General features: G+C 35.2%; 1 protein-coding gene across 1 annotated transcript in view; it reads right to left on the bottom strand.

Moving 5' to 3' along the window:
• Positions 1–310: 310 nt before the first annotated feature.
• CAPZA2 (capping actin protein of muscle Z-line subunit alpha 2) overlaps positions 311–19,407 on the bottom strand; it is a 33,855-nt gene continuing 14,758 nt past the window's right edge. The window contains exons 2-10 of the mRNA XM_032998760.2: positions 18,696–18,759; positions 16,693–16,744; positions 15,913–15,976; positions 15,214–15,420; positions 13,915–13,994; positions 11,096–11,174; positions 7,505–7,576; positions 4,856–4,918; positions 311–3,939 (exon numbers count right to left, since the gene is read on the bottom strand). Coding sequence (XP_032854651.2) covers positions 3,799–3,939; positions 4,856–4,918; positions 7,505–7,576; positions 11,096–11,174; positions 13,915–13,994; positions 15,214–15,420; positions 15,913–15,976; positions 16,693–16,744; positions 18,696–18,759 — 822 coding nt within the window. The 3' untranslated portion in view covers positions 311–3,798. The remainder of the gene's footprint in view (positions 3,940–4,855; positions 4,919–7,504; positions 7,577–11,095; positions 11,175–13,914; positions 13,995–15,213; positions 15,421–15,912; positions 15,977–16,692; positions 16,745–18,695; positions 18,760–19,407) is intronic.

The raw sequence follows: 19,407 nt of genomic DNA, 5'->3' as shown, positions 1-19,407 counted from the left end.
CCTTGAAAAGGTAACAATTGCCACTCTTATCCTCTCTTCTGATGAGCACGTGGATAATACCATGCTGAGCAATACCCGTTACAGGTAAGGCAATCACAGTAGCAGAGGAAAATATCACTAATAAGAACACCAACCAAGTATTAAGCATTCATTTTCACAGAAAGAATAAAGTACATATTCACAGTTTGTTTCTTTTAACTGTGGAAAGAAAAAAAAAACACTTTTTGTTTAAATATGATGTAAATTTTCCCCTCAAAAAAAAAAAAAAAAGTTGAGTTGACACTGTCACACAAAAACTGACACTTGAAGGTTATGAACAAACTAAGTTTAATCTAAACCTAGTTTACAGTTGTATCAGAGGACGAACAGGTTCAGTCTTTCCAGTAAACGAGTGCAGCAGAAGCTGTGTCCATGTCAGCAAGTAATTCAGTACGACAGGAGTGAATCCACAGAATCAAACAGTTGATATTCAACCTCTATACCCGCAGTATATACAGTCTGGAAATTTGAAGGTCAGGTTTAGTCTGGTCCTCCAGACATCCTCAACACACAGTTGGTTTCAAGCTGCCTGAAGGAAACCACTGCTACGAACTCAGGTCACCATTAAAGGCCAGGGAGCATTTGGTGCACACCCAGAGCCCAGTTCCCAGGTCAGAGTTCTCCAAAAGGAAGTGAACTCAAGAGCACCGAAACCGCTTTGTCAGCCAGACCAGTACGTGGCAAGTGGGGACGAGAGGGATTTACTCCCAAACTGCACAAACTACATCACTGCCACGGATGCAGCTGAAATCATCCCCTAAAGAGAACACACCTATTAGGACGTTCAGTCTCACACAATACTTTTAACCCTGGGCTGAATGACTATTTACTAATGAACTGCCCTGCAGTGTTCCCAACTGAGCCAGCTGGCAGAGCTGTTATGAGCATGGAGAGCATAAGAAGCAATAGCGATGTAATAAAAATGACAATGATTTTAAAGTTTCATTCTACCTGCAGTATGGGTTTTTAGACGGACATACAAAAAGGGGCTGCTCAGGAGAACCTGAATGCAGAATTGCCACTCCTGTTGCAGATGTTCAGGAAGAACAATGGCTTACTTGCAGAAGTTAAAAATTCCTTCATATAAAGGGGCACTAAGATGCATAAGATGTAATACACTTCATAAATGCAAGCATTTTACAAGTCCATGTTACAAGCCATAATGTCTAGTACATCAACATTCCACAATACAAAGCTTGTCTTTATATTTAAAAATAGAATATAAACAAATAGTAATTCACATTAAGACAATTGCCACAACAAAATTTCTTAGAGAAAGTGCTTTACCTACACAAAGTACCCTAAAGCCTACCAAGCAAGCTCTAAAGTTCTTAAATTTAAAAGGGTAGGGGTAGAAACAAAAAAGTGCAAGCGACATCCAAAATTCTGAGAGAAATCAAGAACTGCAAATGTGCCATGTACCTCAGCTGATACTCAGGTCAGCTTCATCTGGGGAGTCATTACCCCTAAACATGATACAGCATACCATTTCAAAAAAGTAACAGAATAGTTGATTTACTTATAAATTGCTTTATTGAAGCTATAACTTAATAAATTTGATGTTCAAGGTTAAAATTATCTCACAGACTAAAAATTAACACAACAGGAAAAAAATATAAGGAATACAAATCTACTTATGTCGCCCTACTGGTAGAATTGAACCTGTAGGATGCTATTCTTTTGAAGATAAGGAATTAAGACTATCACATGACTGAATAAACAGAGAGGGAAACACAGTAATAGAGTACTTCACAGTAAAATACCTCTTTATTAGGAATATATTTAAAACTAGCTTTTTATTTCAGGTAAGAAAAATAGCATTCTGACTTTTAGCCAGTGCTGATTCTGGTCACATGCAATATTCTAACAGCTAGAAAAGTTATTTGCACCGTTGTTGCCCATTAACAGTTCTCCTAACTGTCCATTCACTGCCTTGGAATTTTAACTTGTTGTTAAATATGCTGAAGAAATTCTTCAAACAAGGTTTGTATTTAGATCTCAGTTAAGACTGACAAACTGACTTGACAGTGACTCAGCATCTGTTATTAGCTCACATATAGCTTTTATAAGCCTTCTTTTAAAGAACAACATGGTTCAATAGGTGATCTATGAAGACAATTAAGAGGGCAACTTTTCAGGAAGACTGTGGTAAAACAAATCCCACCCTTCTACTATACAGTTTAGTACTGTAAAGTAGCAGCAATTTCAAGAACTTCTATACCCCTTTATAACAGAGCACTGAAGAACAGAATATAGGGGTATTGCTATTACAATTCAAACAGTAAACTACTTTGTGTGTACATTTTTATACTCAGTAAAAGTCTTGACTCTTTCTCTTGCTATGCTGTAACTTAATAGTTTAAGGAAATTAATTGGGTCATGCTGTAAACAAAGATATAAAACTTTTGTGTAAGCTTTCCTGGTTTAGGAGTGTGTATAAATACCTGCCTTTTGAAAAAAATAAAAAGCTGTTTAATTTTCCATCATGAACATATAATTAAGTTGCATATTTTAAAACAAGTTTTCATCCAATTAAAAATGAAATCTATGCATGTCACAGAAGTGTTATACAGCATTTGTAATGAAGTCTGTGTTCTTTAGATACTTAGATACGTGACATCCATTTTCAACACAAGATATATCTGACAGGGAAAGTATTCTCCAGACAAATGCATTATTTTGGGTCTTGTAATTTCCTCCATCCTCTGTAGCCAATAAGAAGCTAGAAGATACCTGTCTTAAGTAGACTTCCATATGTAGGTATTTCTTAAATGCAGATGGAAACAATGGATGATGATGATATTACAGCAATCTCCAAATACAGTGAGAATAGCCAATAGGCCACGAGTTTGTGGCTGTTTTAAGCCGTATTTTAAAAATATACAGAAACACCAAAAATAGGCTATATCAGGAAGCAATCTGATACTCAAATAAATAGAAAATTTGCCTTTTAATGTCACATTGAATTTTAGTACATTTCAATCCAAAGAAAAAAAAAATAAACTGACAGACATAGTAATGAGTACAGGATTCTATATATTACAGTATGCCTTGTTATAATACATTTGGTGGCTTTATGATAAAAAAACCTCAAGGGCAGATGGAGTTTGAGCTCATTTAAGTAATTGTCAGGAACAAAGCATTTAATGCATTTCTGAAATAAGTACTTTAATTTCAAAACACCTTGGCCTTTTCTTAGAAAAAAAAATTTAGTTACCACAGAGCTAGCTAAGTAAGTATTCTGAAAGGTTTCAATGATATAGAAAATGTTTTTCCCAATTTTACATACAATGAAAGGATAGATGATTTCAAAAACAGCACCTAAGGCTAACTCCAAGTTGACCTTGACCTAGAAATGCACATTACTGATCTCCACAAGGAATCCAGCAAATTTGGGAAGTTGTCCATTTCACATGAAAGCAAGAGAAAGGGTTATCATATGCAAAAATATTTTTCAAACTGTTCTTAATGTGTAATTGAAAACTAAAGGCATGGTCTCTTCATTATAAAAAAATAAAGGTACAACAGAAACTCTAAAGGAAGATATTCAGCTATACTGAAGTTGCAACCCTCTGAAAAGAAAGGAAAAGGAAAAAAAGTCAATTAGCTAAGCTTTGTGCTCTAACCAAACTACTTACAGTGATTTTCAATGGCAAAAGCCCATGCTGACTGGGTGATTCGACAGTTCCAAATACTTTTTGTAATAATTTTTATTTGTATACAAGGACACTAAAATGATCCAGTCATGCAACGTTCACTTTAAGCATTCTGCATCTCTTTTCCAATCTTATAGCTAAGGATCTTGTTCCAGTCAATCTTGGTGCGGGTAACTGGCAACTGTCGACGTAAGGCCTTGAAAGTAGTGTCTGACATAGTCTGATAATTCTCACTGATAGCAGTCTGTTAAACACAAAGTCATACAAAACAAAGACACGTGAAAAACAGAACTAGGGTGTTATATAAAAAGTTAAATGATTTTGTAGTCTGCTACTTCTTAAACAGGCTTAATAAAAATATGCTAAATTAAAATATTTTATAAAAGGAAAGCTGTTAGATCTAGATTGAAACTATGTGAAGAAAATTAGTGAGGCAAATGCAGTAAACCTGGCCACAGTTTAGGTGTTTCTGCAAGCCACAGTGTGGTTAATCAGCAGCATGAGTAAAGTGCTGATTGGATTTAGCTCATACATCATTAATTTCAGACACCAAAATCTTCCACCGTTTTTCCTTTGGGGATGGTAGAGTCAGTCCACATCATCACGTGAACTTGAATATAATGCATATGATACATACTTTGTAAATTTTTATTAAAGAGCATTTAAAAAAAAAAAAATGATGGAACATGGTGTCTGAAATTTATCTTATATTCAAGACCTAAACAAGCATGAATCTAACTTTTACAGAGAATATTCAGAACAGTTAGAATCTTGTAACTTTAAAATGACTAATTGAAATGGATAATGCTTACAGCCGTATTTAGTAGAGCTGTCTAACAGAGTAGCCTCTGATCAGAATCTGTACAAAAATTCCACTTAAACGCACCAATCCAAGAGATCAGAATTGTTGCTACTTGATCATGCTAGGGACTTTTCCGCTCTCAAAAAAATAACTTCTAATGTAATGTTAAGTAGGTGGGTGCAATCGTCAGAAGGTATGGAAAGAGAAGATACAGTTAATAGCAGCATGGAATCTTCTCATATTTGTATGGAACTGCATTATCTTAATATCAAAAGCTTACTAATTATAGAATTACTTAGTTAAGTATATGGTAATGTTATACATGTGAATAAGGATACAGTGTTTATTTCCACCATACCTGATATTCATTTTCTGCAGCCTCTACGATTTTTATAAATTCCTTCGCTGTCTGGGCTTCAGTCTAGAAAAAAAAGCATTTTAATTAGGTCTGATGTACAGTGTGATTCTAAGACCAGTTGGATTATGTTTTTTCCTATAGTTATGAGTGATGTCAGGTGGACTCCATGAGAACACATGATCATTTAGTGGCTAAACCAAAACTGAACAAAACATTAATCCAAAAGACACATGCCATATTATTATTATATTCATATTAAAAAAATATAAACAGTCAAACTGCAACAAGCATAAAGATTACCAGGGAACTCAAAGTATTTTGATTAAAAATTCTATGGTATGATAAAAAGACATATGGAATATAACAGCATTTGGAAGTATGAAAATGCATACATTTAACATTATGAATGTTAAATTTCCAATACGAAGTCAGGCAAACTTGAACACCAGCTAACCCAGAAGTATGCAGTATACAGCCCCAAAAAAACAAAATGAATTTGTTCACCTCTAAATATTCTGAATCTGGCGACTAAGCTGAGGCAAACACTAGGCTTTATATACCTGGTCTTATATAAACATCCCCAAGAACATCTTGCAAAAATGAGGTGCAACACATTAAAATGTCCAAATTGCATCATGGCTGACAAACAGTTTCTCAGCTTTGGGCCTCATCCTTAAGTATTCAAGTGTGTGTTTGTTTTAAAAATAAAAAAAAATCCATTAGTCAATTGGGAGACAAATTAGCATAAGTGCCTGTAAGAAGTCTCCAGAAGGAAGTGAGGGTTCATGGATTTCAAAACTTCCAACTTGGCATTGCAGACATTTCTAAGGGTGCTTTTGCAGCAGCTGTTGAAAGTTAGGAAAGTTCTTGCCCCACGTGATCCCTCGTTCCTACAAAGGCAAAGACTGGGAGAAAGCTATGTCAGCTTCAACTGCAACTGGTTCAAAGTTTCAGTGAAGCTGCACCTAGCAGCTGTGAAAGCACTCCTGGACACTGCAGAGAGAGATGAAGGACAAGGTAGAGACCAAGCAGAACAAATGAAAAGGTTTTGACTTTTCAGTGAAGTGACGCAATGATTTCAAAGGCTCTGCTACTGAAAAGAAGAATTCAGGGATATGAGGTCTTACTTGGCTCAGAGAGAAATTAGGGGTAAAAAAAGTAACCTTCAGCAAAAATTTTTCATAGCTCTAAGAACAAGGAAACTCTTCAGTCATTTATTTCAGTTGTACTCACTGATAGTACAAGATTGCTTCTCTGCCAAACAACAAAGAAGACAAGCTGTTGGGGCTCCTTTTAATTTACCTACCATTCCTTCTGTGTGAAATAAGAACATGTACAGCCTCTGCTCTCTATGAAGCTAAAAATTAGTAGTCAGCAGCATACTCGCTTTTATTCTAGCAGGAGGTAGGAAAGTTATGTAAAAGATGTTTTTCTACTCCTCAGTCTTCTGCCACTTTACTAAACTATGGAACAGGATTAAGTTTCTTCCCAATAGAAAGTGAAGCAAAAGCTATTGAAAGCAGAACTTCTTCCACATAATCTTCCATGAGGGAACTCTTAGTCGAATGAAAGACCGAACAGATGACTTTGCTTAGGGGGGGTCAAAAGTAATTTTATATCTACAGCTCCAGAAGCGTTATCAGTTGGCACCACACTCCCCCATTCTTTATGGTGCTATTGCAACTGAAAAGCCAACAAGCCATGCTTTATATTAACAAACAATGTTCTTCATTGATGAATTAAGCTTTTGAGCCAAATTGGTCACTACTAGCCATTATCATTAAAATACTTCTACTGTTCACTTTTACAATTTCCCTTTGCCAGTTTAACCTCACCAGCTTAAGTTTTATTAAAGAACACCCCAACAGAAAATCTTACTGTTTATAAACACAATCTCCAGTAGGCAAGAGAAGCATTATTTCAAAAGTGGTAATCGTTCAATGTTGTATCCTTTCAGAGTTGGTAATGTTGCATCTGGTACTATTTCTAAACTATTTCTATTTCTACTGTCTGCTCTTCATTAATATAATGATCCATTTGGAAAAAAGATGAAAAAAATGATGCTTTAAACGTAAGGTGTGTTATTCTTCTCAAGCCGAAGCAGCTCTGAAGGGACTTTTTGTACAGAAAAGCAAAAGGCTGACAGTACCAGTTACAGACAGGAAGGAAATGAAGGGAGAATACACACCACTGCTTCTCAACTGGTAGCATTTCTTTACTATTTTTAGCATAGTGGTCTTCTCTCAGTGAGCAAAGGGGGCAATCTCCTAGAGACTGTACTACAGTGGGTTATTATAATTGAAATCTCTCTTGTATTCAAAAATTAATTCTAGAGGTCACTCTGCAAACCAACATTTAAATACAACGGAATAGCAGAAAGCTAATTGAAGCTTTACAATTAAAGTTAATTTAGTTTATGTAAGCCACATGTAAGCATACATTAATTTTAATTTTTTTAAACAGTAGCTACATGTTAGGTAAAATTTGTAAATATTACATACAAAATATTTATAAATTAGAACATTAATTCCCATTCATGCAGAAGAGAAAATAAGCCTCCAATCTTCTGAACTTTTTCAAAGGTTGCTTCTCTTTTTAATTTAAAAAGTCACTTCAGTACACACACTAATGTCTTTAAAGTTCACTTACAGACACTGTTAGAGAGTCTTGTATGTCTTTATGGCTCACCAGCTGAACATTACCATCTTCATAATAGTGAACCTACAGAAAATTAAGCAAAGAACCTCAGATTAATTGTTACAGACCAATAACATACAGGAAAATCAAAGTATTGTAGTACTTACAATAACAAACCTACACAAATCAAACACACAAAATGTTACAAAACAACAAAACCAAAACCGCTGTATAATTTAATTATTTTTGAGGGGCAATAGTAAAGAAGCTACTCTGGAAACATTTTTGTATTGATGTGCCCTAAGTAGTATTTCATGCAAGGAAGCTTAGGTTTTGATGGACATCATGAAGACAACAACATACTATTTATGTGACCTTACTAGAAACTCTTGAAATGGTAAAGATATAATTAAAATAAGAATAGTTTTGACAAGGCTTCAGGATACTGTGAAGTTGTTTTTCTGCTTCAACCAAAGTGTTTTCTAGGGACAGAGCAAGCTTCCCTTTCCAGATCTGCCTGGTTTTGGTATTTTCCTCTATTACATATGGCTCATAACAAAAGCTGGTATTTATCTAGACAAAGGAGGATTTTGGGGCAAAATCTGCCAAGGTTAGATAGCAAAGCAGAATGAAATCTATTTATTCTTGAAATGTTATGTATCTATAGAATAGCTTCTTTGATTATTTTGCAGGAGGGAAAGACCAGTAAACTATACCCGAGCTAACTCTAGTACTTCTAAATTCAGTTTGGAAGAATCTGAAAAAATTCGGTTTCTAGTGCAGCTGCTGGAAAACTTAAAAACCAGAATGCATAGTTACATGTAATCATTAACCATAACTGATACAAGAGAGCTATGCAGCTTACTGACATATGAAGAGGTATCTTTAAAGATTTTTTTACAATTTTGATAAAGCCAACATAGCTGATGTTATGAGGAACTGAAACATTTGTGTCTCCCCCTATTAGGCAAGATAACATTTTAATTTGGAGAGTAATGCACAACACTATCATTTCAGATATATTTTATGATTGTGTGTGCCAGAGACCCTCAATTTTATAAACAACAACAGAGAAGACATGACACAGCTATAATACCTAAGCAAAAGAAAGGCTCTCTAGATGAGAAAAACATTATTTCCCATGATTCATCTTACATTATTATTTTGCTTGTTGTCAAACACTTGTATTTCAACAAAACGTATCATCCTAACCATAAAATACACTTGTTTTCAAATCAAGACTACTGGGTGAAACTTCTGCTAGCCTTTTTCAATCTAGTTCCTAAAAGATGAGAAGTGCTTACTCAGTGCAAGATTCTGAGACCCAATGAAACAGTAGAACCCAGAGAAGTGTAAATCTCACCCCTTCTCTGTCACAATCCACTGCAGAGGGCCCAAACCTCCCCGGTACTCCAAGGCCAACATCAGCACAAACATCTTATCTGCCTCACTGAGTCACATTCTTAGCAAACACTCAGGCCTTAAAACTTAACAGGGATGGAGAATCAAATCTAATTCTGGGATGTGTTATACAAAATATGAGAAGTAACTGTTCTGTACTATACCTCACTGCTGACATCCTTCTAGAATGCTAGGTCTGGGTTCAGAAGACTACAAGAAGGATGATGTTTATGAACAGAACCTCTTGGAAAGGTTAACTAAGAAAGGATGAGAATAACAAATTATCTAAGAGATAAAATTAGTAACCAGTGCACTTAGTTGTTTTCCATGCACAGTTGGAACATGTCAAGCACCGCGAGGACTTAGTTTTAGTAAAAGTCTCTGCTGTTGCAGTTTTCTCCTTACATATAAAAGAAAATTAAGCAATGAAGATATTAAGACAGTTGAGAATCTTCTATATTATACTTTATTAATAGAATTTTAAAAAAGGAAGAAATTGTGCAAGTGACTTTAAAAATACCGAAGACGCCTGAAGACAGCAAGTGATGCTGGAATTTCCCCCAACTTATTCATAAAAGGTCTTATCAGAAACAGGGCAATGGCCATATTGCTGCCATAAAGATTCTGCAAATAACACTGAAATTTCAGTAATTTGAAATTTCACTAATGCTGTATTGACTTCATATTCTAGATTATTTTGCTGCTTAAAAAATGAAAGCACTTTTTGTTTGTTTGTTTGGAGAGGGGAAGGGGGAGCACTCCCACATACATTGAAGAAATTGTACACAATTTCTAAAAAATTGAAACTGAGTTCAAAATTCCTTGGTGAAACAAGTGGTACCTATACAAGCAAAAAAAGTAAAATTTTCATCACTCCCTAGAACACAGACTTTAATGAATGTACATAATGACTTGACTAATCATGTGAAATAGTAATAAAAGACAAAATCAGCTGGTGCCCAAATCAAAACGGCATTTAAAGCCTGACTAAACCAGGCTGTTTTCTAGGCTACTAGGCTAACTTTTCCCCAGAATTAGGTAGACACCTGCCTGCTTATTCCGCAAAATCTCTTAAGACATTTAACCAAATGTCCATGACATTATTCATGCTGTGGATAAAATACCTGTTTTGCTGCAAGCTGAATTAAAGTGACAGTTTACTTAGATTATTCCCAAGTCTTGAGAAGCTTAGAAGTTACTTAGGGTGCTCACCATGACCATCTTGATCTGACAACGTAATAATGGCTCTCCACATTTTGGCTAACATTCCAGTTGTTATAGAATTTGTCTCAGAATGGAAAATCAGATTCAGGCCCCCTGCTTAGGTGGATCTGAACACAGCTACCACATCCTGAAATAACATCCTAGCCTGAGGCTACGGCTAGAAAAACATTCCATTGCATCTTCCTTCTCAAGTCAAGTCACTGAGCAGTAAGGAAGTGCAAAACTCACAGGGCACAAAAAAAAAAAAAAAAAAGCAGGAAAAGGGAACTTGACTCTATGTCTTGTAAAAAGATAATGAAGTATTACGCTGAAAGCCAGACTGCACTAAGATTCTAGTCCTTGATCCCAGAATTGTTTTAATAAACTCCTGCAGAACGTGTGTACGCAATTCCAGGGAACCAGTTACAGGAAGTCAAGTCCCCTTGCCTACCACATGACAGTCAGACTTCCCTTGGTCTCAAGATCTCTGCATTCCTGCTTGGAAAGTATCTCCTTTCTGAATGCCCTAAAGCCAACAGGAAGGGCAAATTCTGAATGAAGGAGACTGGATTGAAAAATTTCAGATGGTCGAATGACTGAAAACAAAGGTTCCCACCTTTATGAACAATACCGTAGGTTACATGAAAGTCAGCTGCTATTATCAGTTAAAAAGAAAAAAAGATCTACTTCAGAAAGAGCTTACCCTCACTAAATGCTTGTGCCACTGCAAATTCAAGAAATGGGAAACCAGAGTTATAGGCCTAGCTGAGGTGAATACATCTTCTGAAGTCTTCTGAATCATTACATTAAACACATATTTTGTGTTTGTAAGAAATAGGTAAATATGCAATCAAGTCACCAACACTTCATTGAATGGGTATCTCTGCTTTGCTTATTGGGTCCCCAGATTCTCTTAGAATATTTAATACACTGGCCTGAATCTCCCTTCATAATAACTGGAGACTTTACTCATCAGGACACAGTTTGAGATAAGCATACCTGAATTTTCAAGATGCCAGCCACTTGAGTGGTTGAAGGGGTGATTGTAAACTTCCATTCTGACCTCCAACGGCCATTCCTTAAAAAAGCAAAACAAAAACAGAAATCAGAGGTCACTGCACTGGTTAAGAAAAAAAGCCCAACATATAACAGAGTCAAAGGAAAACAGAGAATGGAATGTGCTATGCAACTATACATGCACAAAATCTTTCCCTAAAGATTCAGCCCCATAATCAGTCAAGAAGAGAACAGTTTCCCAAAATATGTAACCTCAGTTTTGTATGTAGACCAAGAAGATTTCTTAGTAAGGACCTTTTAAGAGTAGGACTTAACTTCTGAAAATAGCTAAGGCCTCCAATGTTCTCTCCCTCCTTTATTATTAATTAGGTATATACAGTCAGTATTTTGTTTCTGGGACCCAGATGACTTGCCGGATCAGCCAAAGTCACACTTCACATCAGGCTATGAAAATGTTGAATGGAAGAAACATTAAAGTAGCAAGACTTTCTGTTATACTGAACTGTAACTAGGTCTTTCAGCTCTTCTAGCATTTCTGCTCCAGGACAACTATTTCCTTCCAGTTTCCTTCCACAAATTCAAAATCCTTGCGAAATTGTTTAAAGAGAGTTTCAAACATCTGTAAAACAGTATGGGAAGACTGTAGTTTCACCCGATTTCTTTCCTGTAGACTAGACATTTTCTTATTTAGTTATGAGGCTAGTGAATTAGAAGGTTAGTACATCAGGGCGTTATTAAGAAAGCACTGCAGCTGTCTCTTGATTCCTCCTTTGTTTGCACTTAAAGGAGAGAAAGAGAGAGTGGGACTTTAAGATTAACAGCTACTAATGGATATATATTGACACATCTAACAATGTTAACTCAATTATAAAGCCATTGGTTATTATTTCAGACAATATCCAAATTACAGATTATCACTAAAATTTCAGACTAAGGTAGTTCAGAAGCTCATTGGCATCTAAGAAAACTGAAAGGGCTGCTCAAATCAGTGAACACTAATATTACTGGTAGCCTTACAGACCAATCCATTAGTTATAAGAAAGCTTATGTGCTGAAGTATATTTTAGGTACAATATTAGTTTTTAGATGCATGGGATTCACACTAGCTAACAGATTTGTTTGCTTCTTAGTCACTTTGTGGTCCTTGAAGTTAAGATGGCCACAATGTTTCCACTCTGAGATATCTTGTTTGTCCTTAAGATGCTATTCCAATAAAAATAATTCAAGTTTAGAAGGATCTTCTGTAGGAAATGCTCTAAGTTAAAAACATGTCATTACTTTATTTACCTCTGCTGACTTAAGATCTTTTGTAAGAGATTAGCTGTCCTTCCTTTTCTTTCACATTCCTCAATAAACCACCTATCCTACTACGTTGATAGTATTTCAGAAATTCATAGAACATTTTTCTTTGGCATGCGTTGGTTTTCTATCATCCAAACTTACTTTCATGGTAAGCTGCCAGCCTTCCAAACGCCTAAAAAGCTGGGACACCTTGAGAACTAATACTGGCTGTGGCTTCAGCTGGATATTCAGACATAGAGCTGGATAATTGAGGAGCCTGGTAAACTTTGAATCCATTCCTTCACCCCCAAATCTCCAAAACCAATATGCATTTATTAAAACTTCTTAAGAATGAGAATTAGAGTCTGACTATCGCCCTGTAAAACTCTTAGAAACATGGTCAATATTTACCCATAGATGTCTGACCATAACTTTATTAAAGAAAAATTTCCTCCATCTAGAAAAGGCTGTTGCCTATCTGTTCCTCTTCTTTAAAGAGTAAAATATTAAAGTAACTATTTGGAATACCAAAATTCATTCACACTTCCAAACTGAAAAGAAAATCAGTATTATTTTAAGTTACTTTTAATATTGATGCAAAACACACAGACTTACCTAGTCACGTTTAAGTCAGCAGGAGAAATTATTTATTAACTTTGCAAATTCAATTAAAACATATGGAACAGTATACTGGGCAAAGAATTTAACCGATACAAACACATGCTGAAGTTACTATGCATATGTAACATTCACGTTCAGCATCAGAAAACAAAGATTTCTGCACTTCCATTCATTACTAAATATAATTTCAGGCAGATGCAATAGCAAATAAAATAATAATGAAATACATTTATTCAGACAACTGCATATATTAGCTATCTTCAGGAGATATTTCCTTAGCCCAGCTCTGATACTACGATATTTATCTCAACTCTGGCCAGTTTCCTGCAAGGAGCTATCCAAAGTTCACTCCAGATTGGAAAAGATCTTTCAATCAAGTACAGAAAAAAAAAAAAAAAAAAAAAAAAAAAAAAAAAAAATTATCAAACTGCAGTTTAAGAGTTTATTTAATCCAAGATCACCATTATCTACCCTCACCCAATTTACCTTACAGTAAATTAATCTTTGTTCACCTTCTTTCTCTGAGACATACAAATTAGAGGAGTTGGTTTTATTCTGACAGTCACAAAGTAAGCAACAGAAGCAGAAGCAACTGTATTAGGGAACACAAGCACGGGTATTGGTGCCACTGTGATAAACTGGAAGAGTCATAAGGAATTTTATGAAGTTCCCAAAGTTCTGCAAAGGAGATGCAGGCATGCAGTCTGTGATTTTACTTACCACAAAGGAAGCATAAAAACTTGGGGTGGAGAGAGAAAAAAGTCACATGCAAGATGTGCATTCACTTCCTTCTCTGAACTAAGGATCATCAGTGTAATGCCACTAGTGCCATTATTCAGTTTGCTGTATTTTACTATACTTCGTATCCATACTGTATTTGTATCCATACAAAAACTTACCAAAAATTTTTTGCTTGGAACTGGTGGCTCTCTATGCACGCAATAATGGTCTGCTGTCCATCAATTGTTTTACCATACACCTTAATAATTAGAGATGAAGAAAAAAAAAAACAAACCCACACTAAACAACAGCAACAAAACAGTTAAAAGTTTAATTATCTGTCTTGCTCAAACTGCTTTAAGATATCTAGTTCTACCATCATTATATAAACTGTAAAATTTAATTTTAATAACCACTATGGTTCTTATATAATATTCACTACATGAAACATTAACGTGTATATCACAATTCAGAAGAATTTAAGATTAGAAATCTGAAGGTCAAGCATCTTAACTGAAATTTTATGTACTGCAAACTCATTTTTCTGCAACTGTAGGAATTTTAAGCCTGTAGTATAGTAGTGATTGCTGTGACAACATATATTACCATCTGGGTTTCAGATACCAGTTATTCTACAACCAAACGATGACTTAAACCTTTACAGACTAGCAAAAAGGTAATTAAAAGGGTGGGTTCGGCCCTCTGTTCTGCTTTATCCCCTAAAATCAAATACTACTAAATTATCTCAAAGAACATGCAATCTGATTTCCTTTACAGAAGCTGGAACTCATCTGAATGCCTGGGAATCCAATTCAATTTGTTAAACTCAGCAACTGATTTTTTTATTTTTTTATTTTTTTTATCTCTAGTTTTTTTTTCCATCGGGTTAATACAAAGCACAGGACAGCTATCATTAGCTCAGTTTGCTGAACTTTAGTCATAGGGCTCCTAACAGCAAATGAATGCTATTTTAGTCCAGACTGAGAGGTTTTATTTTAAGAAGCCATCAGAACCTACTGATTCTGGTGGTAAGAATAAAGCACTTCAATATATAGGAGATGTGATGGAGAGAAAACAGTTTGCTTTACTGAGAGTTTTGTCAGTAAACTGAGCCAAGACAGACATGTGTATCTTACGGATTTTTTTTTTTTTTTTTTTAAAAAGGTAACCACGACCAACAGAATCAACCTGCAGTAGTCTACAGAAGGTCTTAATGTTTTGGAAATTTAAATAAAAATTCTTCAGATCCGAGAGGTAAGTCTTCACTATGACCTGCAGTAACTACCCTCTAGTAATTCAATAGCTGAAATATTGAAATTTCTGAAGCTTTCCTCCATTTCCCTGTATGAACTCTTGCAAGGACTAAATTCTTTACAGTTGAAACTGTCTATCATCCTGGTTTACAAATAGTTACTTTTTTTTTTTTCCTCCAGATTTCTATCTATAGTGCTACAGTGGTTATATAATTTAGTACTTACTGTGCAGACACCATTTGGGTAGTGTTCTTTCACATATGCTTTCATTGCTGTTTCAACTGAATTTCTCCAGGATTCTATGGCATTTTCAACTTCATGGGGCCTAGGATCAGTAGCCTCCTTTCTTAAGTGATCAAATTTAAAAGAAATCTTGTTCTTGGGATCCAAAAATTTTCCATTTCCCAAATCACCATGTTCTGTTATCAAAACCTGTATTGTACATTTTTAGTTAATAACATTTGCTACTGAATAAAGAGAAAAAAAATACCATGACAAATCTAATTATATCCTGCATTTAACTGGAGCCTACTCATAACCAAAGACTTGTATTTTAAACAAAATATGCATATAGCAAAGAAAGGACATGACACACTGACTCAGAAGAAAATCCTGAATCTTATCCTCTTACTGCAACAATCAATACAATATAGAAATTCATATCTGCCAGTACTAAAGATGGAGCAAATTGTTTCTGCAGCGTCAAATCAGTCCTGACTGAATTTAGGCCAACAGGCTGAGATTGCAAGCTCTTCAGATGGCCTAAATGATTAACTTATGGAACTGGTACTATTGGAGGGCCATGATCTCTATATTTTAGCAGGGAAGACACTTTTCATTTCATTTTCTTGCCAAGATATGTTCCAATACTAGAACACCTTCAATAGTTTAAGGAACATCTCAAGTATTTAAATGTATTCATACCTGTTCATCGTAACCATCAATTTTTACTGGAGTAAACTGGTCCAAGTTGTACTGTGCAAATGCACTACAAGAGGAAAAAAAAAAAAAACAACACTAAAAGCCTTCATCAAGCACAGTCTTTTTCCTTAATAGCTGTAAGAGATTTAAATAAAAGCTAATAGTCTGGGCAATGATGCATCAAAAAAAGAAAATGTATCAATGTTTCATTATCTAGCAGGCCCAAATTCTTGAAATCACCTTGGTTCATTCAGTGCACATACTGCACATTCCAGCCGCCATTACAGAAAGATTAATGTTCAAAAGTAACCTGGTATAGACAAACACATAAGCTTTACAGTAACCCATAGAAAATGGAGGAACAGATGAAGTTTAAATTCCACAGGGATCCAGCCTACTAAGACAGAAATATCCATTCTTACATTTGAAACTGATTTTGGCATAAAATACAGTAGGCTTGATGTTTTGACATAAAAGTAGGGTTTAAGGAAGCAGTATCTTACAGATGTTCAGTGCCTATAACATCTACCAAGAAAGAAATCCAAAAAGGGGGTGGCCCGGGTTTTTGAACTAGTCTCCCATTTCCAAAGCAGCTGCTCCCATCATTAGGTTCTAATATAGTTCTCTCCTGAATTTAATGTTGATCAAAGATGCACAAGACACATAGTAGAGTTTTACTTCCCAAGCACACACCTTTTTAAACCAATCACTTACTGACAGTGAAAGCCTTACTGAAAAACATCTTGCTTTCATGCAACTGAGTATGTGGCATCTGGTACTTACTGGGCCGCTCCTTCCCTGAGAAGATTGTCATTATTAAGCAGCAACCGAACATCTGAAAGGAGGTATTTACAGCATAAAATTACAGTCAACTCAGAAACTTGTTTCAGTCACATAACAAATAGAAACAAACTATACAAAACAAAAATCCCCAAACCACTCCATACCCACACAGATTACTAGGTAGGAAAGTTATTGCTTCATATTTCATAATTCTGACTGAATAAAATGAGTAGTACGGAAATGGATCATTTCCAACACAATATGGTAAGCATATATAAACCGTATTCTACAGGCTGTGTGACAGCTCTAGGAATGTGTCAAACTAGTTTTTAGAGAAGTTCTGAATGAGAACAGCACAGGATTCAAATGAGTTCACTTTTAAGATGTAAACTATCAAATTCCTCACACTCTATTGACAGCAGCGGTTAGTTTTTTTGATGACACTAATATGATTTGTGTTGTACATACTTTTTTTAAAGCCTTAGCATTTTTTCTCTCATTACTTAATGGCACTTAGTAGTCAGAGCACATTATATCACAATACCATGTCTTTTACCATCATACAAGAAACATGAATATAGAATAAAGTCAGTACTCCTCAGAATGACTTCATATTTACTATGCAGTAAATTGTTATTTACTTACTTGACCTACCAGCTTATTATTTGCTAGGCACTATTTTAATAACAATTTAATGCACTGATCATTAGAAAAGTTTAAAATGTTATAGCGAGACTAAAGATTCCCAAGGTATCATGCAAGTAAAAAAAAAAAAAAAAAAAAAAAATCAAACAACAACAAAGCCCCATTTTAAAGTATTTTTTCTTTAAAAAAAAATAAACAAAACAACAAAACACCCCAAATGAAAAACACAACCCCTCAAATTCAAACTGCATGCCAAACCAAACAAACAAAATCACAATTTACAGAATTGGAATTGAAAGCTTTCTCTCTTTTTTTAAGATGTCAGTCTGAAACTCATTGAACACTGGCTCTGCATCCGTTACTGAGCATGTAGGTGCAACTATGAACTAGCTTAACAAATACCATTTATAGCAGTACTGCTATAAGAAACTGTATTGACCTTCAGGGAGCTGGGTTAATGAGCCGCTCACCAACAGTTCATTTCACAAATGTAGTACAACCTAAGTTTAAATAATGATCATCTGGTCACAGTTTGAAAAACAAAGTACTTCTGAAAACATTACATTCTTTACCAAATCTAAGCTCTCTTCCAGCCTGACACTGACCAAAAGTTTCGTATACTAAGCTTACTTCTTTAAGTAAACAGCATCTGAGATATTTGGAAGATACAGCTACAAAACACATGCCTTCCTATCTGATACGTATGCCCATGTATTTTGATGCATGACAAACAACAATTTTTAAAGAAAAATAAGATCTTAGGCAAAGTTCAGGCAAAATAGCTGAAAAACTAATTTCAAGTTTCCTTTGAGTTTACCAATATACTCAGAAAAACTAAGTGTTCCCAGAAATTACGGGTTAAAATGTTCGGAGAAGATTAATATTCTTTCCACAACTGGCATTTAGCAGTAGTCGTTTCTATAGTCAAGGTTCAGTATTTTAAATTACATTGCTTCTTAAAAAAACAAAACAAAAACAAACCACAAAACCCACCACACCATTTTAATTTCAGCTAGTTTAATTTCTGTTGAAAAAGGTAATTGTTTATCAGAAGACTGAAAAAAATAAAAGGGTACCTGTGTCTTCTAAACTAAAACCGTAGCAACTGTTAATTCATGACTGATTAAAAACAGAAAGAAAGCTCATTCTCACATCACAAAGAAAAGTGGTACTTTCCTCCTTTTGCATTTAAACTCCAAGCTGTCTTGTGACTGCAAAGCTTATTATGCCAATCTACAAAACCTGCTCTTACAGCAAGAGAGCTGATAAAATATAAGCTACATAAAATTCAGGAGAGTAATCAGCAATACAATTTTGGATATAGATGCCTTAAATAAAAGGACAAGGCAGATACTCACCATTGAAAACCTCATTGAATTCCCCAGGAGGAGCATGAATTATGAATTTTGCTGCTATACGCACCTTAAATACAAAAACAATTATGTGGTTGTATATACTTGTATTCATTCCCATTCAAACCAGTGATGCACTGTATAGCTTTAATGACATGAAACTGTACAACTTCTACTGTTCCATGTATTTGTTCACATTACTTAAACTACTCTGTTTAAGTATGAAACACATAATATAACATTCCACATCTGCAAACAGAATAGAGGAGATTACACATGATGGAAGTGGATAGAGAAATTGAGTCACTCATGTTTGTATTACTGGCAAACGAAGATTAATATAACAAATAAGGTCAATAATATAGTCGCAATCTATTTCAACTTTCAGTCCATGGTTGCCTGGGAATCACACATTCCAAGAGACCCAAAACCCATGATGAAGATACATTTGATCTTCAAAGCCCTTGCTCTACTTTTACTACATGTCTTACGGTTCTAAACTTTCCAGAAGGCCCACAGCTAGTCAGTAATCAATAGATTACATAGGCTTAAAAACACCTGTGTAGACACTAAAGCATGTAATTTCAACTGCATCTACCTGTAAGGCCTCTTACTACCACAGCATCAGCAAATGAAGTTTAAAAAAAAAACACCTTGAGAACTTTAATGCAAGTCCTTGAGCAAGCCTTCAGCCACAACTTCTTGCAGACAAAATACA

This window comes from Tyto alba, unplaced genomic scaffold (assembly GCF_018691265.1).
Source record: "Tyto alba isolate M040663 unplaced genomic scaffold, T.alba_DEE_v4.0 Super-Scaffold_2, whole genome shotgun sequence".
Taxonomy (NCBI): Eukaryota; Metazoa; Chordata; class Aves; order Strigiformes; family Tytonidae; genus Tyto; species Tyto alba.
Note: the sequence above shows the minus strand (reverse complement) of the source record. Positions and strands in the feature narration are given on the sequence as shown.